We start from the raw sequence: 23,960 nt of genomic DNA, 5'->3' as shown, positions 1-23,960 counted from the left end.
AGGGAGTGGAGGACAGGAAAGTTGGGTTGCTTACTGTTGGTCACACGGCTACTAAGGGGCAACACTGGCCTCCTGGCCTAGTCCCCTCAGACTCCAGACTTTCTCATTTTACAAATAAGGGAAAGCAGTGGCTCCACTACACTCCAGTGCCTCTGCTTCAACTCCAATCTCTCAATGAGATGGGTGGACCCCAGCGCAGGGAACTTGGGAAACAGTGCCCCACCCTGTAAATACAACAGGAACAGGGTGATAGGGGCTTCAGATTCTTGTTACTCAGATTCCAAAGTGGCCTCCTTGACTGGACAGGACTCAGGATGCTAAGGAAAGTCAGTGGCATAGGCCTACAGTCCCAGCTAGTAGCTAGGGCGAGGCAGAGGGATTGCAAGTTCAAGGCCAACCTGGGCAATTTAGAAGTAAAAAGTAATAAAAAAAAAAAAAAAAAAGAGGGGTGAGGTGGAGGGTGGGTGTAGCCCAGTGAGATACTACTTGAGACGTAATGCTTACAAGGCCCTGGGTTCAAACCTCAGTACTGGGGAACAGCAGGGAAGAAGGGAGGAAGGGACACGAGGTGGGGCAAGGTGGAGCAGTAGATTTAGGTATTTGTCATTACACTTGACCTGAGCTTGATCCTTGGGACCCATGTTGTAGGAGCATAGAACTGACTCCCAAGGGTGGTGCTCTAAACTCCATACATGGGCCATGGCATGGGTATGCATGCCGGTGCACATGGGAGGAGGGGAGGGGGAGGAAGGGAGGGAGGGAGGGAGGGAGGGAGGAGTTAAGGAGAGACAAGAGGAGGAGAAAGGGCAACCCCATAGGATGAAGAAGGGTGAGGAAGGGCTGCGCACTGGCTAGGACGCGTCATGAGGGAGGACGTAAGGCTAACTGTTTTTCTAGTTCTAACTCCGCCATGGTTTTTTGGTTTGGTGGTGGACAGTGCATAAAAATACATCATGGCTGGGCAGTGGTGACGCACACCTTTAATCCCAGCACTCAGGAGGCAGAAGCAGGCGGATTTCTAAGTTTAAGGCCAGCCTGGTCTACAGAGTGAGCTCCAGGACAGCCAGGGCTATACAGAGAAACCCTGTCTCAGGGAGAAAAAAAAAAAAAAAATATATATATATATATATATATATATATATATATATATATACACATATCATGGACATATAAAAATCGTGAAGGTAAACAGCTTTTCTAAGTGGCTACTCCAATTGTACACATATCCACTGAGGTTTTTGAATATGGTTAATTTGGGTGTGGGGTTTTTGTTTGTTTGTTTCTTTTGCAACTTTTAAAATAAAGTTTAATTTAAAAAAAAAAAAGTAATTCATAGGGCTGGTGAGATGGCTCAGTGGTTAAGAGCACTGACTACTCTTCCAAAGGTCCTGAGTTCAAATCCCAGCAACCACATGGTGGCTCACAACCATCTGTAATGAGATCTGATGCCCTCTTCTGGTGTGTCTGAAAACAGCTACAGTGTAATTACATATAATAAATAAATTTTTTTTTAAAAAAAAGTAATTCATGGCCAAATGTGGGGGAGGGGGGAGGGAGGGAGAGAGGGCTGGGGATGTGGCTCAATGGTAGAGCTCTTGCCTGGCATCCATGAGGCCCTAGATTCAGTCTGCAGAAGGAAGAAGACATCAGCAAACGTCTCCGTACCTACGCTGGCTGTGGGGATACGCACCTGCAATGCTAGGATGTCACTAGGAGGCCGAGTCGGCACAGTCATGGGTTTGAGGTGGGCCTGGGCTCAAGAAGAGTCAGGAAAAGCACATCTTCCTATTACTGCCATGCCTGGTGCCTCTTCACAATGTACAAAATAAACCTGGGGAGAGGAGGGAAAGAGAAAAGGGAGGAAGGAAAAAAAAAAAAAAAAAAAACGAGAGTAGAGGGAGGGACAAAGAAGGAAGAGGCACCTGCCCATTTCCGGGGCAAAAGACAAGAGATCCTGGTAGCGGGTAGTTAGACAAAATCAAAGCCATTTATTACTGAAGGTTTCTGGTTTTGTTGTTGTTGTTGTTGTTGCCTCAAAGCAAGAGAGTTGTTGTAATGGGGGAGTGTTCTTGGTTTTACACTTTGTGGTGGCGGTGGCGGTGGTTGTTGGAAACAGGTCTCATTCATGGAGAACTATGGTCCTTCAGGAGTGGCAGCTTTGACCCTGGATGAGGATGACGTTCAGTCTGACATCCCGGGGCAAGGCAGCCCTCGCTGGGCTCTGAGTCGCTGAGAGATTCTGTAGAGCTCCATTGTGGCCCTGGCATCTTCCACAGAGCAGTGGCCCCGCCAGTTGTTCTGCAGACACAGGGAGAGCTGGAGCTAAAGGGGCTGGAGCAGTGGCTCCGCCAGTCCTGGAGCCGGCTGCTCAGTCTGTCCGAGTGTCCCTGAGATCCCTGAGGATCCCTGGGAGAGGTGACAGCAGGTGACTAGAGCTGGACAGGGCAGGAATAACAGCATGTGTGCGAACCAGCGGAAGCAAGGCTCTCCAAGGAGCAGTGGGCAAGCGAGGCAGCTCAGAGGTGGAAAGGGCGTCAGCAAGTGGAGACCAGCAATCCTGACCATTTCAACATAGAGCAGAAGGTGGAGGATGTCACTGCCTGGCAAGATGCATCCTCCAACCCCCAAGAGGCTGTCAGGACCTGGGAAACATGAGAAGAGCGAGGCACTAAAGCAGAAGCCCTTTGAAGAGGGGACAGAGCACGGGGTGGAACTGGGTTCTGCATACTTTCCATTCAGGAAGAAATGGCTGCCACTTGCCACATGCCACTGCTATGCTAATTATCACTTGGCCAATGGAACCTTCCTAGACTCCAAGAGCTATGTCTGATCATCCTCAGCTTTAGTAGTGGTGACACAGGCTCAAACACTGCAAATGTTATAGAGTGAAGGCATATGTCCACAAGCCGGGCCAACTCCGGCAGCATCTTTTACACACACACACACACACACACACACACACACACACACACACACACACACCGTGTTTTCCAGGCCTGGCTGTTGCAGTCTTGCCTGCAACTGGATGCAGAGGGATCAGCAGGTCTGTTTCTCTGATGTCCATCTGCTAAGGTGGCCTGCCTTTCCTCCCAAGGGCTCCTTTCCTGCCACCTTCCAGACTAGGGGCTAGGGACACCTGCGGGGAGGCCTAGCTCAGGCAGGCTGCAGCATCCTATCCTATGGTGTTAATAAGCAGGTGGCTGCGGTGTCTCCAACATCCCAAGGTGGCGCCAAAGACTTGCCCGGTCACCAACCCTCACTTGCCAGGCAAGGGAACTAAGGACAGGTTTCTGAAGTCTACTGCTTTGCTATCTGAGGTGGAGGCTGCAGGTGGCTGGAGTATCCTCTGTGTGGGGTGGGAGGTGTCAGCCATGAGAAGTGGGTAGTTCTGGCCTTGGTCCCAGTTTTAGACCCCTCCTGGGACCTCAGGCAAGTCTCCAGCCTATCTGTGCCTGTTTTCTCTTCTGTAAAATGATCTGGGTACACCTGCTCCAAAGGCACGAAAAGTACACCAGTTCCCAGCATGCCCAAGGGCTGAGTAGAGCGGGCCTTTCCCTCGCCTTGTTGTGGGGCTCATGCCCTTGAAGGGAGGCATCAGCGCCTGACCGTGACAAGCCTGGGCAAGGTCCTGGACCAGCTCTCGTTGAGGTGATCAGATCAGCAGGGTGATTCCCCTCAGGCAGGAGCTGGAGGGCAGGTTCTGAGGATATCAATGAGGTGGGAGCTGGTGAGGAGAGTGAACTGGAGAACTAACACAGATGAGGAACAGAGCGAGCCTAAGAGGCCTGCAGACCAGGCTCAAGGTTTCCCAGGACAAGGCCTGAGCTGAGAGTCATAGAGGATAGTGAGGGACAAGTACACAAATATCCTCTTAGGGCTCCTGACTCGTTGGGCACAGCAGATCACCGCATGCCCCCAGGTTATAAGAAAAGTCAGGACCTGGGTCCTGGAGACTGACAGGACCAGACCAGGTTCAGACCCACTCCTGCTTCCAACACAATCTCTATAAATGTGGGATGGGGCTCCATGCCACTAGCCATTCACCCAGCCAAGTTAGCCCCACAGTCCGGGCCCTGGCTCACAGACCCTCTCCGGCCCTCTCTTTCCTCTCTCTAGACTTCTGTGACTTTGGTCCTGTAAATGGTGCTAGGATTTACTCTTCTATCCTGCAGATTACCATTTTCCCCATCCTGGGGCTACTATGCCCCACCCCCTATTTTAAGGTTAGCCTCTGTGGCTGAGGGTGACTGAAACTTCTGATCTCCCTGTTCTACCTCCCAAGTGCTAGAACTCGGGCGCGTGCCGTGCTTGGTTTATGTGGTGCGGGGGACTGAACCTGGGGCTTTGAGCATGCTAGGCAAGCACTCTGCCCACCGAGTCATAACCCACACTGCCCCCACACACACACACCTTCTATTGGACAGTGCTGGTGGCCTGCCCCCGGGAACCAAGAGCCCCTCCTAGACAGGGGCATGGCGTGCTCACCTCCCGTGTTTGACAGTCATAACGGCTGGGATACCAGCATTCAGAAGGCTGAGGGAGGAGGATTGTGAATTTATGAACATAAGGCCACATAGCCGGAGCCTACTGTAAGAGAACAAAGGCTCACTAGGGATGTAGTTCACAGCAGGGTACTTACTCCACTTGTTAAGTTAAAAGCTCTGGGTCTGATTCCCCAGTGCAGGGGGAAAAATTTTTTTTTTAAAAACCAAACAAAAGAAAAACAGCTGAGCAGTGCTGGCTCATGCCTTTAAATCCCAGCCCTCGGGAGGCAGAGGCAGGTAGATCTCTGTGAGTTCGAGGCCAGCCTGATCTACAGAGGGAGTTCCAGGACAGCCAGGGCTACACAGAGAACCCTTGTCTTGAAAACCAAAGCCAAAACAAAAGAAACTTGTTGACCAGGAGGGCCCTTGGGTAGTGTTTGTCCCCCACCCAAGGCTCTTCTTACTTGGGTGAGGGTGAGTCCCATGCCACATGCCAAGGAGGTGGCACCCAGGAACAGCACTGATTGATCCGGGGCAGGAACGCCCAGCTGTCAGGTCACTCTGGCCCTCGGAGGTGCAGGCTTTCTGCCACTTCCCTGTGAGGAGGGCAGCTGCCATGGCATAAGGCTCGTGATGCCCAGGGTTTAAACCAAGGGGCCTGAACCAAGGGCTCTCCCTGGCTCCTTCCCTATGGGTGCTCCTGGGGTCAGTTCACAAAGAGGCTTTCTGAATTCCTTTTCTGGGCTCCGGGCTCCTGCAGCCAAAGGCACATCTCACACACACAGGCACCCAGTCTCTCGGGAGTGAGGGAAGAGTCTTGGGGGATCACACGTCTGCACTGGGGCTCCGAAAGTGTTGGTGTGGAGTCTTGGAGGATGGATGAGGCCTCGAGCCGGCAGGCTGCTGAGGCTCCTTACCTGGAGCTGCCAGCTTAGGCAGGTGGGGCTGATCTGCCCTTGGGAGGAGTGGGAGTGTGGGGAGGAGGGAGAGGAAGATCCTCCCTTTTAGAAGCAAGGAAGGAGAGGGAGGACTAAGGAAGAAAGGAAGAGAACTCCTTGCTTGGAGGAGTAGGAGAGGAAGGAGAAAGGGGAAGAGCAGTTTACTCCTCCTCATCGGAGGGGGAGGAGGCAGGGCGAGAGGGAGGAGGGAGAAGAGAGAGAGAGACAAGAAGGGCCATGGGGGCCAGAGGTTCCTCACCTGGATGTTCTTGTGTAGCAGGCGCTTACACAGCAGCCTCAGGGACACGCGGCTGTAGTACTGCAGCCTGGCCTCGTGCCACAGCAGCCTGTCTGTGGACGTGTCATAGATGGTGTACTTGCTCATATCCTCCTTCAGGGCATTGAAGTCGTGCTTCAGGTCATGGCCCACTACCAGCTTGCCTTTCAGAAGCTGCAGGATCTGTCCAGGAAGACAGGGGGGCCTCACATGTGTCCACCCCTGGGTGCTCCAGGTGGACATGTGTGACTATGGTAGGGTGTCCTCCTTCCCCAGAGTCAGGAAGCTGGCTGGCCACTCCCGGGGTTGCTAGTTGGCCTTGGGCAAGTCATGCTCCCTCACCGGAGGAAAGCAAAGTCCGAAGCCCTTCTCAAAGCAGTCTTAGTCTGGGAGGGTCCCTACCCTGGCCTGCTCCCATGACTCATGGGATGGGGCCTGCAAGGATAAACAGCATAGACTATGTCCTTTAATCTCCTTGGCAACTCCGCTGTGGCCGGGCAAGTAATGACCACCCCCCACCCCGCAAACGTTATCTAGACTCCTCTGAGGAGAATCTGTGACTACATCCCTGGATCAGGGATGAGGGTGTGGGCAGGGCTAAGGTGCATGTGGAACTTAAATTGTTAGCCAGATGATAATATTTATTTTTTTTTTTTTTTAAAGATTTATTTATTTATTATATATGTAAGTACACTGTAGCTGTCTTCAGACACTCCAGAAGAGGGAGTCAGATCTTGTTACAGATGGTTGTGAGCCACCATGTGGTTGCTGGGATTTGAACTCCGGACCTTTGGAAGAGCAGTCAGGTGCTCTTACCCACTGAGCCATCTCACCAGCCCCAGATGATAATATTTAAAGAGAGGGAATTTTCCACTGGGATTGTAGCTGAGCGGGAAAGTTGTAAGATCCAACCCCTAACACTGGACAGAGAGGAAGAGAGGGCTCCAGGACAGATTCCCATTAGCACAGGGCGCTTATTTTTGAAGACTAGGGGTTCTTCGTGAGGAGAAGTTGTGGACTGTTGGTTATTCTGAATATGGAGGAAGGACTAAAGCTCCAGCAACCCCAGAAGCTGGGAAGGAGCCTGAGGAGCCAGCCTCGCAGACGCCTTAACTTTAGTCCCATTAGGCCCAGGTTGGGCTTCTGAAATGAAGAACAGTAAGATAATAAGTCCACATTGTCTTAACACATTAAGTTGGTGGGTCTGTTCAGTGGCTACAAAAACTAGTCCCGTTAGGAAGGAGGCCCGGACCCCCCAGGATTCTACAAAAGAGAGCAACGGACACACACAGGCACCAATGACTTTGCCCAAAGTGTTTCTGACCATTTTAAATATTTGCAAATTCTTTCATAGTCCTCTTTAAAGATTAGTAACTAAGGCTGGAGGGTGGGTCGACTGGCAGAGTGCTTGACTAGCATTGGAGGGCCTAGGGTCTATCTAGCCCATATAAACCGGGCACCATGGCACATGCCTGCAACCCCAGAATTTGGGGCAGATGGAGGCAGGAGGATCAAAGCCAGCCTGAGTGACATGGGACCCTATCTTAACAGCAAGCAAACAAACGATGGGGAATGGAACTCCCAAGGCTGGGGAAGCCCTGAAGGAAAGTCGTACACAGAGATAAGCCTAGAAAATCCCGTATGGCAGGCAAATAAACTTACACATACATAACTCCTGTCCACTGGCCCTGACACACTGCCCCTCTACCTATCCCTGCCAGAGCGCGGATGCACACGCCTGACAAGGCTACTAGTGTTTGGGCAATCTGTGTGTGTGTGTGTGTGTGTGTGTGTGTGTGTGTGTGTGTGTGTGTGTGTGTTTTGCTAAGCACCATCAGGGTACTGGGATTTCCACCCAGGGGGCAGTAGCAGAGCCTTGCTGCTTGCCACACAGCTGATGAGCAAGCCTGATCTATCTGGCAGCCCAGCAGGGAGGATGGACAGCTCTTAGTGCTCAGCCCCATGTCCTACATGTCTGGAAGACATGGACACAAGGCTAAAGGATAAGAACCTTAGGCTTCAGTGGCCCAGAGCACGTAGTCTGGGAACACGATCTCCTTCAGCTCAGCCTCAGAACCCCATTTCACAGGCTCAGCAGAGCAGTGTGGTGTAGAGGAGAGGGAACATCAGGTGGGACTCAATGTCCCCATCATAAGACCGGAAAGTCGGACTGGGTAGATGCTCCGAAATCAGCTGGGAGCCTAAGGTTCTCTGTTGGCGGGGAGACTGACTTAGTTGAGGGCTGTGATAGGGAGACCCAGAGTCCTTCCCTCCCTCAGATATGTGAGGAATTCTTCATGGGAGAGTCACAGACCACAGACCCTAGGAAGGAGCTGAGGAGGAAGGACAAATGTGCTTGCAGCCTCTGCTGACTTGACTCCCGGTCCTTCACTTACCTCTAGCCTGGCTTCACCAAATGGCGTGGCCCTCACCATGTGCTGAGGCGTGATCCCGCTGACTTGGGTTCTGTAATCCGTGATCTCTCCCTCGGGCCGGATGTACTTGTCATACAGGACTGCGCCATGGATGTTCACAATGCTGCAGCGGGCGAGGCCGCTCACCCTTTGAGGCCCGAGCCCCACCATCTCACAGTCCATGGCAACCACCTCTGGGCTGCCTGCCATGCTCCTTGGTGACCCTCAGAAAGCCCTGGAGGATGGGGAGGTGGGGAGTGGGGGAGAGCCAGGCTGTCAGTCAAGAACCAACAGCCCTCCAGGCATCCTGGGCCAACACCCTGCCAAACTACACCCTGAGCCCTGCCCATTATCTCCAGTGCCACCTGGCAACAGAAGCTGGCCTCTTGCCAGCCTTCAGCTTCTGTGTGCTATAGGTCCCAGAGCTTGCTGGCCCTGTCTGGCTGTCCCACTAAGAAGCCCCCCTCACATTGCCTCCCAGTTTGGGTGGTTATGTGGTTGGTACCTGCTCTCACCTGTCTCAGTGCCCTGGGTTCTCCTTTGCCTCTCTGTTTCCACTTCTCGGCTACTTCAGTCACTTTGGGAAGTGACTCATCTCTAACTAGAGCCTGCCTGTTTTAGTTTCAGTTTCTGGTTCATTATCAAGGGAAGTTGAGGAGTGGGGGCAGGCCTTGAAGGCTGGGCTGTTCCATCTCAAGGCTGGCAGGTAAGGGGGCTGGCAGGTTGAGTCAGGGCTGGTGGCTGCGTCAGACTGTCCCTCCTCTGGCCCTGCCCTCCTCCTCCCTTTCGGATGACGGTGTCTGACGTGGACCGAGTGGATTGCAACATCTTTCTTTGCTTTTTTCACCCTCCACCCAGAGAATAAACATCTCCGGGATTGGAGCCTGGGGAATGTCCCACAACTTCTGGGACCTGCTGTCAGTGTGCTGTGAGGTTTTCTGAGGACAGAGCAAGCAGTTCTTGAGACGCTGGTACCATTAACTGGGAAGGGCTGCAAGGGGTTGGGGGAGGAGGAGGGTCTAGTCCTTAGTGGCTTCTATCAGTTTAGTGCCTCACTGGGCAGAGACTCTACCTGGGAGAGTTGACAAACAGCAGCAGACCTTGAGAGGGCCTCAGCCCAGGCTGTTCTTCCTCCTGGGTTCTAGTCTCCTGGGCTGGGACTTAGAATCCTTACAATAGTACCTATTATTAGGTCCAAAGGAAAAATCCCAAGAACACCAACCCCCCACCCCCACCCCCCCAAAAAAAAGGGCAGGCTCACTGACTTTGTCTAAAATGATAGTCTGGCCTCCGCTCAAGCTGGACTATAGGATTTCTTGTGTATAGCTCAAAGTTCTCACAAAGCGTTCCTTAGAAACCTGTCAGAACAGTTTCGTGGTTCCACATGACAGCGCATGCTAGCCTCCAGACTCCTTCGAGACCTAGTAACACATACCTGTTCTACACTAGCCTCCTGACCCTTCTCGCCTCCCTGACCCCTCCGCTCCGCTAGCTTCCAGGTTCTCCCACCTCACCCGTGCCCCGTTTTCTTTAAAACCAGCAATATCCCCACCCTACCCCCTGCCTCTCTTGCTATTCTCTTCTCCAGCTGCCCGTCCTATTTTCTCTACTCCTGAGAGATGGCCCTGAGCATGGGCAGGCAGTCTGCTGCTTTTCCTCTCTGCTCTGGACTCTTCTGGATGCCCCTGGCTGGTCTCTCATAGCGACAATAAAACTCCTCCCCTGAATCATGGAGCCACCTGTTGCTTATTCCTATCATGCAGGGAACGTTCAGTATTCTTCTAATAAACAGACTGAGGTCCGCGCACGGATCAGAAACAGATTCAGCTTTCTAAGAGGGGCGCGCTTGCAGAACACACCCGAGTGAGAATCCAGAGGAGGAATATATGTGGATCTGCATTCGCTTTGTCACTCGAGGAGGTAAAACACAGAGGCGCTAGGCTGTGTTCCTTTCTCTCCGCTGGGGTGCCGGGCTTGTGGGACATACCGCTCAGGGGAGAGGAATTGAAACCTAAAATAGGGGGCCCAGTCCATTTTCTCTGGGTCAGAAACTGTGATTCTCAAACTCCTGGGCATGGGAACCCCAAGAGTTGAAGGGATGAGGGTGGGGCGGGGCTAAAATGAGCCTGGGATGGGGAAGCAGGTTTAGCTCCAGATCTGCTGTGGAGACTTGAGCCCTGCTCTGTAGGACAAAGACTTGCCCCCGGGGCGGTCCTTGATGAAGGAAACTGTCATTGCTTGTCCAAACTGTTTATTCACGGAGGATGTTAGGAATGCCTCATTGGCTTTTGGACAGACCTCAGCTGTTGTCCCTACGTGACTGATTGTCACAGTCCTCTCAATGGAGTGTCAGAGTCCACTCCATTGGAGTCAGGAGTAGATTTAAATGCCTACAGGTCTCAAATTCGAGAATTGCTGGGGCTCCTGATTCTTCTCCACCTTATCAGATTTTCTGTCTGGTGGCACAGTCCACTGTCCAACATAGTCTATATATGCCCAGATCTATAGAGAATAACAGTTCTCAAAACGGTGAGACATCACGACTTGGATAAGAACTTCCCAGATGTCTGACTTTAACAGACTTCAAAAATCAAATGTTTGGGTTGAGGGTGTAGTTCAGCTTCTCTAGCGTGCAGGAAGCCCCGCACTCGGTGACCAGCACTGCATTAACCAGATGTAGTGGTTTAGCATGTAATCCTGACACAGCAGCTGATGGGGATAGGAAAATCAAGTTTCTTAGTCACACAGCAAGTTCAAGACTAATCTGGACTACTTTGAGAGCATGGCTTTTAAAAAACAGAAACAAAAACAAGAAAGCAAAGGAACTCAGGGGCAGTTGTCATCTGTCCCACTGTCCCTTCCTTCCGGTCTCTTCCACACCTTCTTGGAACTATGGCTTCTTCTGGTTTAAACCCAAACTCTGGCCTTGCTCTGGGGCTTTATCTGGTGATTCTTCCTAAGTCCACAGGTCTCAGATGCCTCCTTCAGACGATGTTAACCATCCATCTCCCCAGTGCCGGGACCAGTGACTAACCTCTAGTGGTTCTCAACCGTCTCAGTGCTACAACCATTTAATACAGTTCCTCATGTTGTGGTGACCCCCTCCCCCCAACCATAAAATTATTTTTGTTGCTATTTTGTAACTCTAATTTTGCGACTGCGATGAATTGTGCTGTAAACATCTGATATGCAGGATATCTGATATGCCACCCCTATGAAAGGGTCATTTGACCCCCAAAGGGGTCACGACCCACACAGGCTGAGAACCATCCGGCTAGAGGAACCACCTAGGTTCCCACCCTAGAGCACTATGAGGGCACCTTCCCACATGTTCATGTCTCAGGGTTTGGCATTTGCTGCCCTGTTTGAAAAGTTGCTTTTCTGGGAGAATTTTTTTTTTTTTAAAAATTACCTTTTTACAAAGTCCAACAAGCCAAAGAACAATTCCATCAGATTACAACTTGGGGACCAATGAATTTATTGGGCTTACTTATGGAGCCTGCATGAGTAGAAGCCCGGAAGGACATCAAACACACTGGCACGTCTTCATCTAGTGTGGATGGTGGTGGCACCCCTGTAGCTGCTTAGCGGGAGCACCAAGCTTCCCCTGCTTATATACATTACCATTGCCTGAGTCCAGATCCCTCGCAGGCGGGGCAGAACTGCATACAAATGGCTGAGGCAGCCGCTGAAATCTCAGACTCCCCCTGGGAGGGGCTATCAATAATCAACCAGCGTGACTGCAAACAGGCACAGCTGATCCAGAGAGAGAGGCAATTTTGTCTGAAGGCCAGGAGTCTACACCTGCATCATCTGCCTGGCAGCTCCCCCTCCAGGCCCCTCTGTGTAAGCACACTTCCTGTCCTCTTCTTAATTAATTGATAAAGCAGCCTCCGGCCCTATCTATCCTTTTCTATACCACAAGCAGTCGTAAATAGTGCACCTTCCATTTGCCCTCTTGTGGTTCCTCAGAGCTGGGCCTCAGCTCCCAGAACCCTGCCTGAACTATGCTCAACGTTTGTCCAAGTATACAGTGTGTTCTGCTGGATCCAGGTACTGGTTATTAACAGCCCTAAAGGGGGAGCCCTGGCCCCAGCTAGTGGGCTCGTTTCCAGCTTCCCCTGACAGCATCAAACAGCAAGCCAGGTCCACAGGCCGTGACCAAGTGACAGCAAGAGAGTCACTCTGGGCAAACTTGTCAGCCTTCCAAGGACACATGCCATCAGCTGTTCACCCATCATGCCTGTAGCCCACAGGAGGCAGCTACTGGAGGCCTTTTTCTAATCCCCACTAAGCCCGATCATGCACTGAATGGACAAATCATGCTATGGCTCTGGTGTGACTTTGTTTCCCAAAGGCCCCTGGTATAGGGGTTCAGTTCCCAGTGTGGTTGAATCATCACGTGAGGCCTGGTGGGAGGAATGTGGGAATGAATGATACACACACTACCTTCGTGAATGGGTTGATACTGTCTCTGGGAGGTTCTAGGCTTTTGTGAACATTAACTGTATTTAGCATTGTGCAAGTGGCTTAGAGTGGTTTCACTATCCAAGCCCCTCCCACTTCCTGCCTTGCCAAGGTTGTTTTCACATCATCCACCGTAGGGGCCCTCAGCAGAGCCCTGCAGACCAGCACCTTGCTTTCCAGTCGCCATGGCTGTGATTTACCTAAGTCTTCATCAAGCCTTCACCAGCCTCAGGTGTTTTGTTCTAGAATACAAAACAGCCTTAAACAATTACCTACATCTGAGGCACTTCTCCCTAAAGGCAATCTGCCCTACCGCTCAACCGCCTTCAGGGAGGCCAAGGCAGGAGGACCACAAATTCTAAGTCAACCTAGGTCGAATGGTGTGGCCCTTCCTCTAAAACAACTGAAATCCTTGTGAACTGTTAATGAGAATGGAAACTCAGCTACTGTGGGAAAGTGACAGTTCCTTGGTGTGGACAGCATGGTGACCACTGCTGCTTGACAAAGTTCCGGCATCCATGGGCATTTCGGGTCACAGTTCTCTAGCATCCTACTTCTGTCTTTGATGATTCTGTGTGTTATGGAGTTTCCTTACACTCCTTCCTCTGGGAAATTCTGTGATTTGGTAGAGGATGTGAATGTATACAATGGCAGACTCTAAACAAAAGCATTCTTTGGAAAAACTGTACCACAGTGGAACCATATAGCATAACTATATGCTAATCCTAAAAAGAATCTCCTTTGTGCCCTTGTTTGCACCAAGAAAGATGGTTCCAGGAACTCTCAGGCACTTACAGCCTGAGAATGAGAACACACAATCCAGAGAAACAATGGGCTCGGACCCAGAGTCTGAGGCCTTGGCAGTTAAGGGCAAGAGTTCAGTAATAAGCACAGAACAGTTCCTACAGTTGATTCTCTGTGTACGTGACTCATGGGGTGAATGGCAAGGTCTGGAATGCCCCATGAGGAGCACTGTTAAGAATTGGCTCAATCCCCTCTGCCATATACAGGAGGTGCATACATTGAAGGAATTAAGATGGTGAGGCAGAACGAAAGGATAAGACAGCAGGATGCTCCTCCCTTTGGGGAGCACAGGAGAACAGGCCCATATTGTAGGCAGAGGCCCACGGGGATGCAATAAGCTCTGTGTTTACTTTGCTACCTGGTACAAACACTGCCTTAGGCCCCTTGAGGAGCTTAAAATTGTATGGGACTCAGGGTCTGACCCTCTGACCACAAAGGCTGACAGCTTGCAGGAAGAAATATAAAGGGACACAGGTGGGGCTGCTGAACCTCAGAAAACAGGGACTTAGATGCTTGCTAGACTTTTACTGCTTTTGTGTCAAAGAAAAATACTGTAATAAAGTTGATTACCTACCTCTTTCATTCTGGATGTTGAAAAACAGGGCTAAAATGGGTTAAAAACAATCTGTAAAAAACAAAATAAAACCATAACCTCTTGAAATCATTAAGTCGGCCTGTTTGTTTGTTGTTGTTGTTTTTTTTTTTTGAGACAGGGTTTCTCTGTATAGCCCTGGCTGTCCTGGAACTCACTCTGTAGACCAGGCTGGTTGTGAACTCAGAAATCCGCCTGCCTCTGCCTCCCGAGTGCTGGGATTAAAGGAGTGCGCCACCATGCCCAGCTAAGTCTGCTTTCTACATTATGTGACCAAGCTGCTATGCAATTATAGGTCTAGCTTTTTGTGAGGAAACACCAGCCAGCTACCCTGCTTTACCCTCAGATCCTGTCAGTCTCCTTCTCCACATGACGCCACACTCCCTGGCCCAACAATTCCCCTCCCGGGTGTCTCTCTAAGTGACTTGAAAGCAGGGTAACAGATACCTGCATACCATATATATGGCTATCTTATTCACAATAGCAAGAGAGGAAGTGACCCAACCTGTGACTAACATTATACACACACAAAGGACTTAGTCCTAAAGGGCAGTCTTACAGGAATGCAGTGTATGCTCGCAATGCCAGCCCTGAGTGAGCTAAGGCAGGAGGACTGCCTGAGTTCCATAAGGAGTTACAGCAGCTGGACTCTGTCATGAGATTCTGTTTCAACGGCAAAAACCAAACAATTTCTGATGTGAAAGCCTAGCTTTGGGGAGACCAAATCAAACAGTGTGCTGTGTGATAGCCAACTCCAACTTTAGTCAGAAACTGCTGTAGAGCTAACGTGTACCACCTTGAAATGCACCTCAAGACCAGCACCCAGCAAGGCGCAGAGCCCTAGGCTTTCCCTGGCCTCACACACCCTTCAGCCTGGCTTGAGCATCCACGTCACTCACTTTTCCAGATGCATTTTATTCCTTTTTTTTTTTTTTTAAAGATTTATTTATTTATTATATGTAAGTACACTGTAGCTGTCTTCAGACACTCCAGAAGAGGGCGTCAGATCTTGTTATGGTTATGAGCCACCATGTGGTTGCTGGGATTTGAACTCCGGACCTTTGGAAGAGCAGTCGGGTGCTCTACCCATTGAGCCATCTCACCAGTCCCTGCACTTTATTCCTATGCGAATGGTCTGGTACTACGAGAAAGCTGAATTCTCTCAGTACGCTTTTCCCAGCTTACAGTTCTCCCACCTTCAACCCACAAATGCTACTGCCTAGTGTCAAGGCTGGCACAAGTGGCTGCTTTTTAAGGAAACAAGAGCTCACCCCTGGTGCCAGGCCAGCTCCCTCTTTCCCTGGCTGGGAGGAGCCAGCAATGAAACAATCCGTGACTACCACTTTGTGTCATCAGTGGACAGTGGGAGTGTGGTCTCAGTAGCATCCCTTCACTTCTGACCATCTGGATTACTGTTGTCACTTTTCCAAATGCAGTGTCAGGGGGCTGATGTGGAGATAGAAGCTGGCAGCAAGACCTGCAGAGACTTCTGAAGTCCCCTGCAGTACCCTTGCCCTGGCCCCCACCTCATCTGATGGAAAAGCCAAGAGTCCTGCCTGAGCAAGAGCTGCTCAGGCCTGAATAGAGCCCATCCTGTTTATCACTAGGACACGCTCAAAGTGCTAAGACACCCATGAGGTAGGCTCTACCACTCTTCCCACTTTACAATGGGGAAACAGGCTCAATGGGGAAGCCACAGGCCTGTCTCCATGCTAAGTGTCAGGAGACTCTGTCGGAGGATGGTGTAACCTGAGCCTTTGCCTACCAATGCCCTTAAGTTATCCCAGACCGGTGGCTTTCCACCTTCCTAATGCTGTGACCCTTTATTACAGTTCCTCATGCTGTGGAGACCCCCCCAAAATAAAGTTATTTCTGTTGCTACTTCATAACTCTAATTTTGCTAGTTATGAATCGTAATGCACACAGCTGTGTCTTCTGATGGTCTTAGGCGACCCCTGTGAAAGAGTTAAACCCATAAAGGAGTCCTGAACCTCAGGTTTTGAGAAACACTGCTGTAGAACTCCGACCTGAGCCTACCCCGTGTGACTAGGGCGGAGCACTCCTGGCTCCCCGCCCTTCCTCTCCCCCCTGTCTATCTTGACCCCCACTTGTCTCCCCTCCCGTGCTCTGGGTCAGGTCCTCGGGCCAGTACTGGTCGTCCATGTACTGCTCCACGTCAGTGCTGCTGTCAGGCCCCCTGTCCTCAGGAGGGGCCTGGTCGGACCTGGCCATTTGCTGCTCCCACTGCACCTCCACCAGCTGGTACAGCTCCATGGCTGTCATGGCGTCTTCAACAGATGAGTGGCCATGGTGACCGACCTGTGGACAGGAGCAAAACCATCACCACATAGTGAAATGGGCCTGACTGACTAATCACCCCTGAAGCAAAGCCAGCCTCCGAGGGTCTGAATGGAGGCTCTTGTGATTTAGAGACATATACCCCAAGGGTCTGTGTGCTGTGGGAACAAGCCCAGCTCACAGTGCTATCTTGAAAGGTACTCAACTGAGGAGGGACTCGGTCTAAGAAAACCCGTTACCAGGAAAGGTCCTTGGGAATATACTGTCTCTGTTCTTTTGTCTGCTCCATTTTCCCTGTGGGGTTATAGTTCCACATGCTTCTACCACCATGATGTTCTGCCTAAGCACACAACCCTACAAAACCATGAAGCAAAAATAATCCTTCCTTTATGTTGGGTTGGAGAGACCGCACTGTGGTTAAAGGCACTGGCTGCTCTTCTCCAGGACCCAGGGTCAATTCCCAGTACCTACATGGTAGCTCACAAACTGTCTGTAACCCAGTCCCAGAGGATCTGATGCCTTCTTTTGATCCCCAAGAACATGTCATGCATGTGATGCATAGACATATGTGCAGGCCAAACACCTACAGATATTTTAAAAAACAAATTCCAGAAGCTGGGCTGTGGTGGCACATGCCTTCAATCCTAAAACTCAGGAGGCAGAGGCAGGAAGACCTCTAGGGTAGAGTCCAGCCTGGTCTACAGAGTGAGTTCCAGGACAGCCAGGGCTACACAGAGAAACCCTGTCTTGAAAAACAAAACAAAGCAAAAACAAACAAACAAAAAAATCCCTGCTCCAGGGGTTAGAAGACAGATACCAAAACAGCGCAGAGCAAGAGTCAAAGGCCCCTTGGTCTGAGCCTCCAGAGCTAGTGAGTCAGAATCCATCCTATGGGGATACAGGATTTGGGCAGGAGCTAGGTGGGCAAAGACCTAAAGAGCTAGCCTAGAACTTGACTTTCACTGGGGAACTCACACAGAATGAAATGAGGTGGCTACACCATTACTGCCTGTATGCAAGCAGCGGCCACAGCGCTATCCACACCTCAGCAATTATGCAAATCCGATGAGCTCCCTCCCTCCCAAGAGGTTCCATACCACATACCTGGATCTTCTTGTGCAGCAGGTTCAAGGCCAGGTCCTTAAGAGAGACCCGAGTTCTGATAAGGGAGCTGGGCTGGCTGAGCAGGTTTGGGACATAAGTGGTATCCCGGGTCTGGCTCCGAGGGTGGACGTACTTCAGGGCCTGGAAGTCATTGTGCAGTGCATGCCCCACCACCACCTTGCCCTTCAACAGCTTAAGGATCTGTGAGTAGAGAGGGGAGGCAGGAAGACCCCACTGTCAGGCAGGAACACACCTAAGCTCCCTTACTATTGGTGCATGGACCCACCCCAGTGGGAGGCAGCAGTGGGAAAGGGAGGGGAGAGTCTATGAGCCCTGGCGACCATGACGCCCCAAATTTGAATACAAACTCTTAGCAGCTGCAAAAGGAATACTATCTGCACCATTCCAAGGAACAACTGTAAGGGTCAAAGATGTATGTTATGGTATGTATGTATGTTATGTTATGTATGTATGTATGCATGCATGCAAGCATGCCCACCCACCAGGTCTTCGAGTTGAGAGGCCCAATCAGCTTTGCACTGGCACAGACCTTCTCAGTCGCACTGCCACCCAGGTTTCAGCTCATCAGCGCTCCCTCGAAGACTCCCACGATCCTCATCCACCTAGGAGCCCTGGTCCTTCTTTCAAGCCACCTGTACTTTCTAAGTATGGATTTAGCCCTTACATGCTTTATACACTTAGCCCTTGGGATGCTCTATCCTCCCTGCCTGCACTGTTTGTTGGGATGGTTCTTTTGAGACAAGGCTCCCTCTGTAATCCAGGTTAGAACTTAAGTCAATCCTCCTACCTCAGCCTCCCAACCAATTTGAGTTCTGATCAATAAAAACATGCCTAATGAAGCCAACAGAACCATGCCTGGCGCTGGTTAAGAGTTAAGGAGAGGGGGCTGGTGAGATGGCTCATTGGTTAAGAGCACTCGACTGCTCTTCCGAAGGTCTGGAGTTCAAATCCCAGCAACCACATGGTGGCTCATAACCATCCGTAACAAGATCTGACGCCCTCTTCTGGAGTGTCTGAAGACAGCTACAGTGTACTTACATATAATAAATAAATAAATCTTTAAAAAAAAAAAAGAGAAGCCCTGTCTTGAAAACAAACAAACGAACCAAAAGACAATAACCACCTAACCACCACCACCACCAACAACAACAACAACAACAAAAAAAAAAAAAAAAAAAAAAAAAAAAAAAAAAAAAAAAAACCCCCTACCCCCCCCCCCCCCCAAAAAAAAAAATCAAAAAAAAAAAAAAAAAAAAAAAAAAAAGAAGAGTTAAGGAGAAGCCCTGGCTGGTAGTAAAGGGAACAGCTCCTTGTCTCCTCCTCCCTTCCCTTAGACCTGCTCTGCAGCTCGGTTTGGGCACATCCTTCTCCTCCCTGTCCAGCACCTTCCTCACATTGGGAAACAAGGCCTGCTAATGCCTGGCCTTCTGATGCCTACCTAGAACCATGGAACCCTGTTTTTGTAGCCTGAATAAGACGCATGTAGACTTGTGATAGGATCACCCTGGTCTCACACCCCACCTGCCACCAAGAGGGGAAGAGACCAAACCTACTCCACACTAGCCTAAGTGAGCAGAAAGAAAATGAGCCTGTCCAGGGATCAGCGCCAACCACAAACATATCCATCAATAGGAGGGAGCAGAACTGGAGGGCTCACTGCAGGCTTTCCTTCCTACTGCTTCTACTCATGATCAGGTCTTCCCAAAGCAATGCTTTGGGCTTATGGTATATGTCTTAGTTAGGGTTTCCACTGCTGTGGTAAAAACATCATGACCGCAAGTGGGGAAAGGGCTTATTTCATCTTTCAGCTCCATCACTGAGGGAATTCAGGGAAGAAATTCAAACAGGGCAGGAAGCTGGAGGTAGGAGCTGATGCGGAGGCCATGGAAGAGTGCTGCCTACTGGCTTGCTCAGCCTGCTTTCTTATAGCACCCAGGACCACAAGCCCGGGGGTAGCACTGCCCACAGTAGCCTGGGCGCTCCCACATCTAGAAAATTCATCCAAGGCTTGCTAACATGCCAGACTGGTGGGGACATTTTCTTAACTCTAGTCCCTGCTTCCTAAATGAATTTGGGTTATGTCTAGCCAGCACACTATGACAAAGACCACAAGATGAGGTTTATCAGAATTTCCCAAACCTTCCTGATCCCAATAACCCAGAGACATTTAAAAAGTAGTTCTGCTCTAATGCTTGTTTTGAGAAAGTGAATTTGTTCCAATACAACTGTGATAGGACACAAACTCAGAATGTGAATTTCACCTTTGCTTCTGCCTAATTTTACACCTGAATAAACGCAACATGGATACAGAACACCACTGCCAGCTAAACAGAACCAGGAGCACACAGCACTACACACCTCCACCATCTGCCAGCAATTGGGCTTGTTTGCCTGGGCGCCGAGCCACACCAGTCTAATGCAGTGTCAGACTCAGTGCCCCACTTCACACAGCCGCAGCGATGTCCTCCTGCCCTTCCTTCCACAGGCCATCTCAGGCCTTTCCTAATCATGGCTCTGGTTACTGTACCCATTGCATTTCCTAACCACAGACAAAACTGGAGTGCCAGTCTTCATTAGGTCTCTCTTTGTTTCTGTGGCAGCACCAAGTCTTTTGAGTGTTGTGCCTAAAGACCATGTCCTTATAAAAAGCCCCGTGGCATAGAGCAGGTGTGGAGAGACAGGAGCCACTGCACAGATGACCAGGGGCAGAGTCCTGAAGACAGGGACTGCAAGCCTTTAAGAGTTTCCCTTCTCAGCACCAGGCATGGTTCTGTAGATATTACCCAACAGGTGGTTAATTAACCTTGAGGCCTATTTATGGGACAAGCTTGCTTAGCCATGATTTTTAGACAACCATGAAGAGCCCTAGAGATCTAGGGGAACGGAGTCTTCACGGAGTCTGGGGTAAGGCTTCTGTTCTATTTATAAGGCTTTCGCTGTTTCCTGTAGCCAATGCCTTTGCAGGTTCCTAATACATAGGGGAATCCCAACTACTAGTCATTTTTCCAAGTACTGAAGGACCACAAGGAGATGGGACAAGACTGTAGGCAAAGTTTATAGATTCTGAACATTCTCTAAGTTACCGTGCCCTTACCAGTCATATAACCTTTCTGCAAGCAGCCCCTTGCCTACCAGCCTGGCAAGCCTTCAGAGTGGCAGCCCCTGGGTTTATATTAATCCAGTCTCTGGAAAAGGAACTGCATGTCTGGAGACGAAAACTGACTTTTCGAGGCCCCTCACTCCCCAGTCACAAAGTGCTGCCTCAAACCAGGGCTTCTCTCCCCAACCTGTCACTCTGGCCACATAAGACCCAGGGTCCTTACCTCCTTCTGGGCCACCTGAAAGGGGATAGCCTTGTGCATGTGCTGGCGGGTGATGCCACTCCAGCGGGTGCGATAGTCCACAATGGGCATTTCAGGCCGGATGTATTTGTCATAGAGAACATCACCACTGTAGCTCACCACAGAGCAGCGGGCTAGCTCACTCACCCGCCCTTGGGGGCCTGTACCCACCATTTCACAGTCCATGGCCACACACTTGAAGGGACCAGGCCTTGGGGCTTCTCTGGGGACAGGCTTTTTGCTGCACAGGCCATTGCTGCCAGACCTGGCCTTGGGACGTTGTCTCCTGTTGCCTGAAGCCTTTGTGACTGCTGGCATCTGTGATGGTGAGGACAGAAGGCAGAGTCCTGGCCCTGGTGTCGTGCTCAACAGCTCTTGCTCCTGAAGCAAGGCCTTTCGGGCCATGAATCGCTGGTGCTGCCGGCTTCTCCTCTTGTGTCTTCTCCGAACAACATCCTTGGTATTCAGGCTGGTGAGAGATGGACACTGAGTAGACTCGGGGACTTCCCCTGGCACCATCTCAGCCAGCTCACAGGTAGGGATAAGAGAAGCTCTGGAGACTGTCTGCCAACGGGGCAGTGTGCTGGAGAGAGAGCACATGGGAAGACGGGCTGGGAGGAGGCTGCCAAGGCACCTGCCCCTCATCCTCAAGCACCTGATTGAAACTCACACACCTTTACCAAGAACTGCACTCAAGGGCTAAAGAGATGGCTCAGCGGGTAAGAGCTGACTGTTCTTCCATAGGTCCCGAGTTCAATTCCCAGCAACCACATGGTGGCTCACAACCATCCATAAAAGGATCTGATGCCCTCTTCTGGTGTGTAATCATATAAATAAAATAAATAAATCTCGAAACAACAACAAAACAACAAAAAGAACTGCACTCAAAGCCTGCATGTGGCATCCCTGCCTCCTGCGAATCCCCCCAGCAAGTGTCACATGGAATATTCCACCTCCCACAGATACCACAGAGGATTATCACCCTTACTGTACAGAAATGAGGCCCACAAGCTGAGTATCTTGGGACAACGGCTGATACAGAGTCCACGCTCTGAACCTCACGCTCCCCTCAGTGGTGTGAGAAGTATGGATACAGGGCAGCTAAGGCTACAGAAACACAGTCCAGCTGAATACCCCGCACCGAAAATCCCCAAATCTGCAATCTGCAGAAGAAGGAACCGGGATCTTTATAAACTGTTGTGCTCCCATGTCTATCTGTCTGTGTCCTCCTACACCCCTCCACCTCCTACAGAACTTTTAACTGCCTGTGGGGGGAGCAAAGGAATCCACCCTGTGTACTCCAATACACTGGCTTTTACCTTCCACAGACAACAGGCAGTCTCCCTCAGAGCTCCCTCAGGTGAGCGAGCTGCAGAGCCCCACTGTGGCCGCTGTCCCTCTCTCATGGCAGACTCAGAAGCCCAGTGACAGGCCAGGAGGGCACTACAGAGCTCAAGGTCCTCCTAAACAGAGATTTGTAGGTCTGACTGGAAGGGGAGGTCACCAGGAAGAAACACTAGGTTAAGGAGAGCCTGGCCTGAGGGGATACTGCAGGATTTCAGATGGATGGGCCAGGCAGCCAAGGGTGGGAAGTGTTCAGAGAAGAGAAACCTGACAGACACAGACCTAAGAGCCAGGGAGAGACTTTGCTGTCCCTGCCGGCAAGGTCTGAAAGATGCTAAAAATAAGGTTCCCTTGAGAAAAGGTCTCTGTACTTTTGTATTTGTGTTAAGAGATAAAAGCAGGCCGGGCATGGTGGTGCACGCCTTTAATCCCAGCACTTGGGAGGCAGAGGCAGGCGAATTTCTGAGTTCGAGGCCAGCCTGGTCTACAAAGTGAGTTCCAGGACAGCCAGNNNAGAGAGAGAGAGAGAGAGAGAGAGAGAGAGAGAGAGAGAGAGAGATAAAAGCAGTCATTTCCTATAGTCCCTGACCCTGTGGATATGTCAGAACCAACAATTATAAAGGGAACGTCCACAGCTTGCAGCCCTGAATGGAGCTCAGCTTAGCTGGAGAGAAGTATTCAGGACACAGTCCTTTCAACAAGGCCACGTACAAATATTCCACACCTTAACTCTGGTCAGTATGGTAGGCACGTGGCCTTCAGGTGAGGGTCCCCGACCCAAGAGGATTCCAGACGAGAAGGCTCCCAAGTCACTGTCATAAGGGCCCTACCTGCCATGCCCTGCTATGCCCAGGTCTCTTGTCAGTGGGCCTGTCGAGACCCTGTTGTAGCACAAAATAACCAGATGGCATCAGGAAGTCACTGTCCCTTAAACCATCAACCGTCCTAGGTAGAAGGCGAAGTTTGGGGACAGGACCCGAGATCCCACCCTCAAGTCACGATTGTGATAATCATCCCGGTTTGAGAAAGGATGGCGCAGTTAGGTCCCCGATGCTGCCCCCAAAGCTTACCAGACCAATTTAAACAAAACAAAAAATTATACGCGGACAGCCCGCGCTCACCAGCTGAGGCGTCCAGTGGACGCTCAACGCCCGCGCAGTCCCCTGAGGCCCCTCCAGCCCCGAGTCCGGCCAGGACCGCGTGAGGCCGCGCCCCGGCCTAGTTGCAAACCACCCGGTCCCGCGAGCCACAGGCGGCTAGCGACAGGAACCGGCGACCCGGGACTCCCTGTGGCCGTCCCCTAGCTCACCTGAAGACCCGGCTGCACTTTCCCAGCCTTCACGTGGAACCCTCGCCGGCTGCGGAAGCTGCTTGCCCGGACAAGCCCGGCTTCGGCTGCCTGTCTATTGGTCCTCTGGGGCGTAGTGCCCGCCTAAGGGCTCTTCTGATTGGTTGATCCGGCTCCTCCTCAGTAGGCGTGGCGGGTGGAAGGGGTGGGAATACCGAAGGAGGAGGGCGTGGCCTGTGCCGGGATAGGGCAGCGTTTAGGAGGTCAGTAAAAAAACCGAATGGAACGTCCGACGCCTAGTGAACCGCAACCTTCAAAGACTTAAAGCCTCAAAGAGCACACCCGGATCTACCTCGGGGGAACTGCAGCACCTCCAGGCTTGGGGTTGTGAGAACTGGGTGAAATAATACAGTATTCGTTAAACTTGGGGGGAAAAAAAATAAGGTTTGCTTCTAATGCACTGCTTTTTCAATATTTATTTGATTTGTTTATGGTTTTTTGAGACAGGGTTTCTCTGTATAGCCCTGGCTGTCCTGGAACTCACTTTGTAGACCAGGCTGGCCTCGAACTCAGAAATCCGCCTGCCTC

The 23,960-nt window shown here is 51.0% G+C and overlaps 2 protein-coding genes across 5 annotated transcripts; both read right to left on the bottom strand.

Annotated features, from left to right (window-relative positions):
- Window positions 1-1,968: 1,968 nt before the first annotated feature.
- On the bottom strand, window positions 1,969-9,256 carry Isg20 (interferon stimulated exonuclease gene 20). 3 transcript variants are annotated; one of them, XM_021216365.1, is made up of 4 exons: window positions 9,186-9,256; window positions 8,096-8,348; window positions 5,682-5,882; window positions 1,969-2,298 (listed from the first exon to the last, which is right to left on the bottom strand). In XM_021216365.1, exons 2-4 carry the CDS (start codon window positions 8,321-8,323, stop codon window positions 2,182-2,184), a joined length of 546 nt encoding a protein of 181 aa, XP_021072024.1. In that variant the 5' UTR covers window positions 8,324-8,348; window positions 9,186-9,256; the 3' UTR covers window positions 1,969-2,181. The 3 variants fall into 3 exon arrangements, with proteins under 3 accessions (XP_021072024.1, XP_021072016.1, XP_021072033.1); XM_021216357.1 differs by lacking the exon at window positions 9,186-9,256 and adding an exon at window positions 8,629-8,901; XM_021216374.2 differs by lacking the exon at window positions 9,186-9,256 and having other exon boundaries at window positions 2,085-2,298; window positions 5,682-5,834; window positions 8,096-8,323.
- A 5,763-nt stretch (window positions 9,257-15,019) lies between these two features.
- Window positions 15,020-23,476, bottom strand: Aen (apoptosis enhancing nuclease). 2 transcript variants are annotated; one of them, XM_021210247.2, is made up of 4 exons: window positions 23,394-23,476; window positions 20,723-21,323; window positions 17,379-17,579; window positions 15,020-16,295 (listed from the first exon to the last, which is right to left on the bottom strand). In XM_021210247.2, the coding sequence occupies exons 2-4, from the start codon at window positions 21,257-21,259 to the stop codon at window positions 16,023-16,025; spliced, it is 1,011 nt and encodes a 336-aa protein (XP_021065906.1). In that variant the 5' UTR covers window positions 21,260-21,323; window positions 23,394-23,476; the 3' UTR covers window positions 15,020-16,022. The 2 variants fall into 2 exon arrangements, with proteins under 2 accessions (XP_021065906.1, XP_021065916.1); XM_021210257.2 differs by having other exon boundaries at window positions 20,723-21,209; window positions 23,394-23,474.
- Between the last annotated feature and the right edge of the window lie 484 nt (window positions 23,477-23,960).

Source organism: Mus pahari, chromosome 1 (assembly GCF_900095145.1).
Source record: "Mus pahari chromosome 1, PAHARI_EIJ_v1.1, whole genome shotgun sequence".
NCBI classification, from domain to species: domain Eukaryota; kingdom Metazoa; phylum Chordata; class Mammalia; order Rodentia; family Muridae; genus Mus; species Mus pahari.
The sequence above is the reverse complement of the archived record's forward strand: the minus strand, read 5'-3'. Positions and strand labels throughout refer to the sequence as shown.

What these genes read in the sequence shown, in the direction of transcription:
- Isg20 (XM_021216365.1), bottom strand. Translation starts at nt 8,323, where the DNA reads ATGGCAGGCAGCCCAGAGGTGGTTGCCATGGACTGTGAGATGGTGGGG. An exon ending in TTGGTGAAGCCAGGCTAGAG is followed by an intron (nt 5,883 to 8,095) that starts GTAAGTGAAGGA and finishes CTTCCTGGACAG; the next exon opens with ATCCTGCAGCTTCTGAAAGG. An exon ending in TGCTACACAAGAACATCCAG is followed by an intron (nt 2,299 to 5,681) that starts GTGAGGAACCTC and finishes CTGTGTCTGCAG; the next exon opens with AACAACTGGCGGGGCCACTG.
- Aen (XM_021210247.2), bottom strand. Translation starts at nt 21,259, where the DNA reads ATGGTGCCAGGGGAAGTCCCCGAGTCTACTCAGTGTCCATCTCTCACC. An exon ending in TTCAGGTGGCCCAGAAGGAG is followed by an intron (nt 17,580 to 20,722) that starts GTAAGGACCCTG and finishes CTCTACTCACAG; the next exon opens with ATCCTTAAGCTGTTGAAGGG. An exon ending in TGCTGCACAAGAAGATCCAG is followed by an intron (nt 16,296 to 17,378) that starts GTATGTGGTATG and finishes TCCTGTCCACAG; the next exon opens with GTCGGTCACCATGGCCACTC.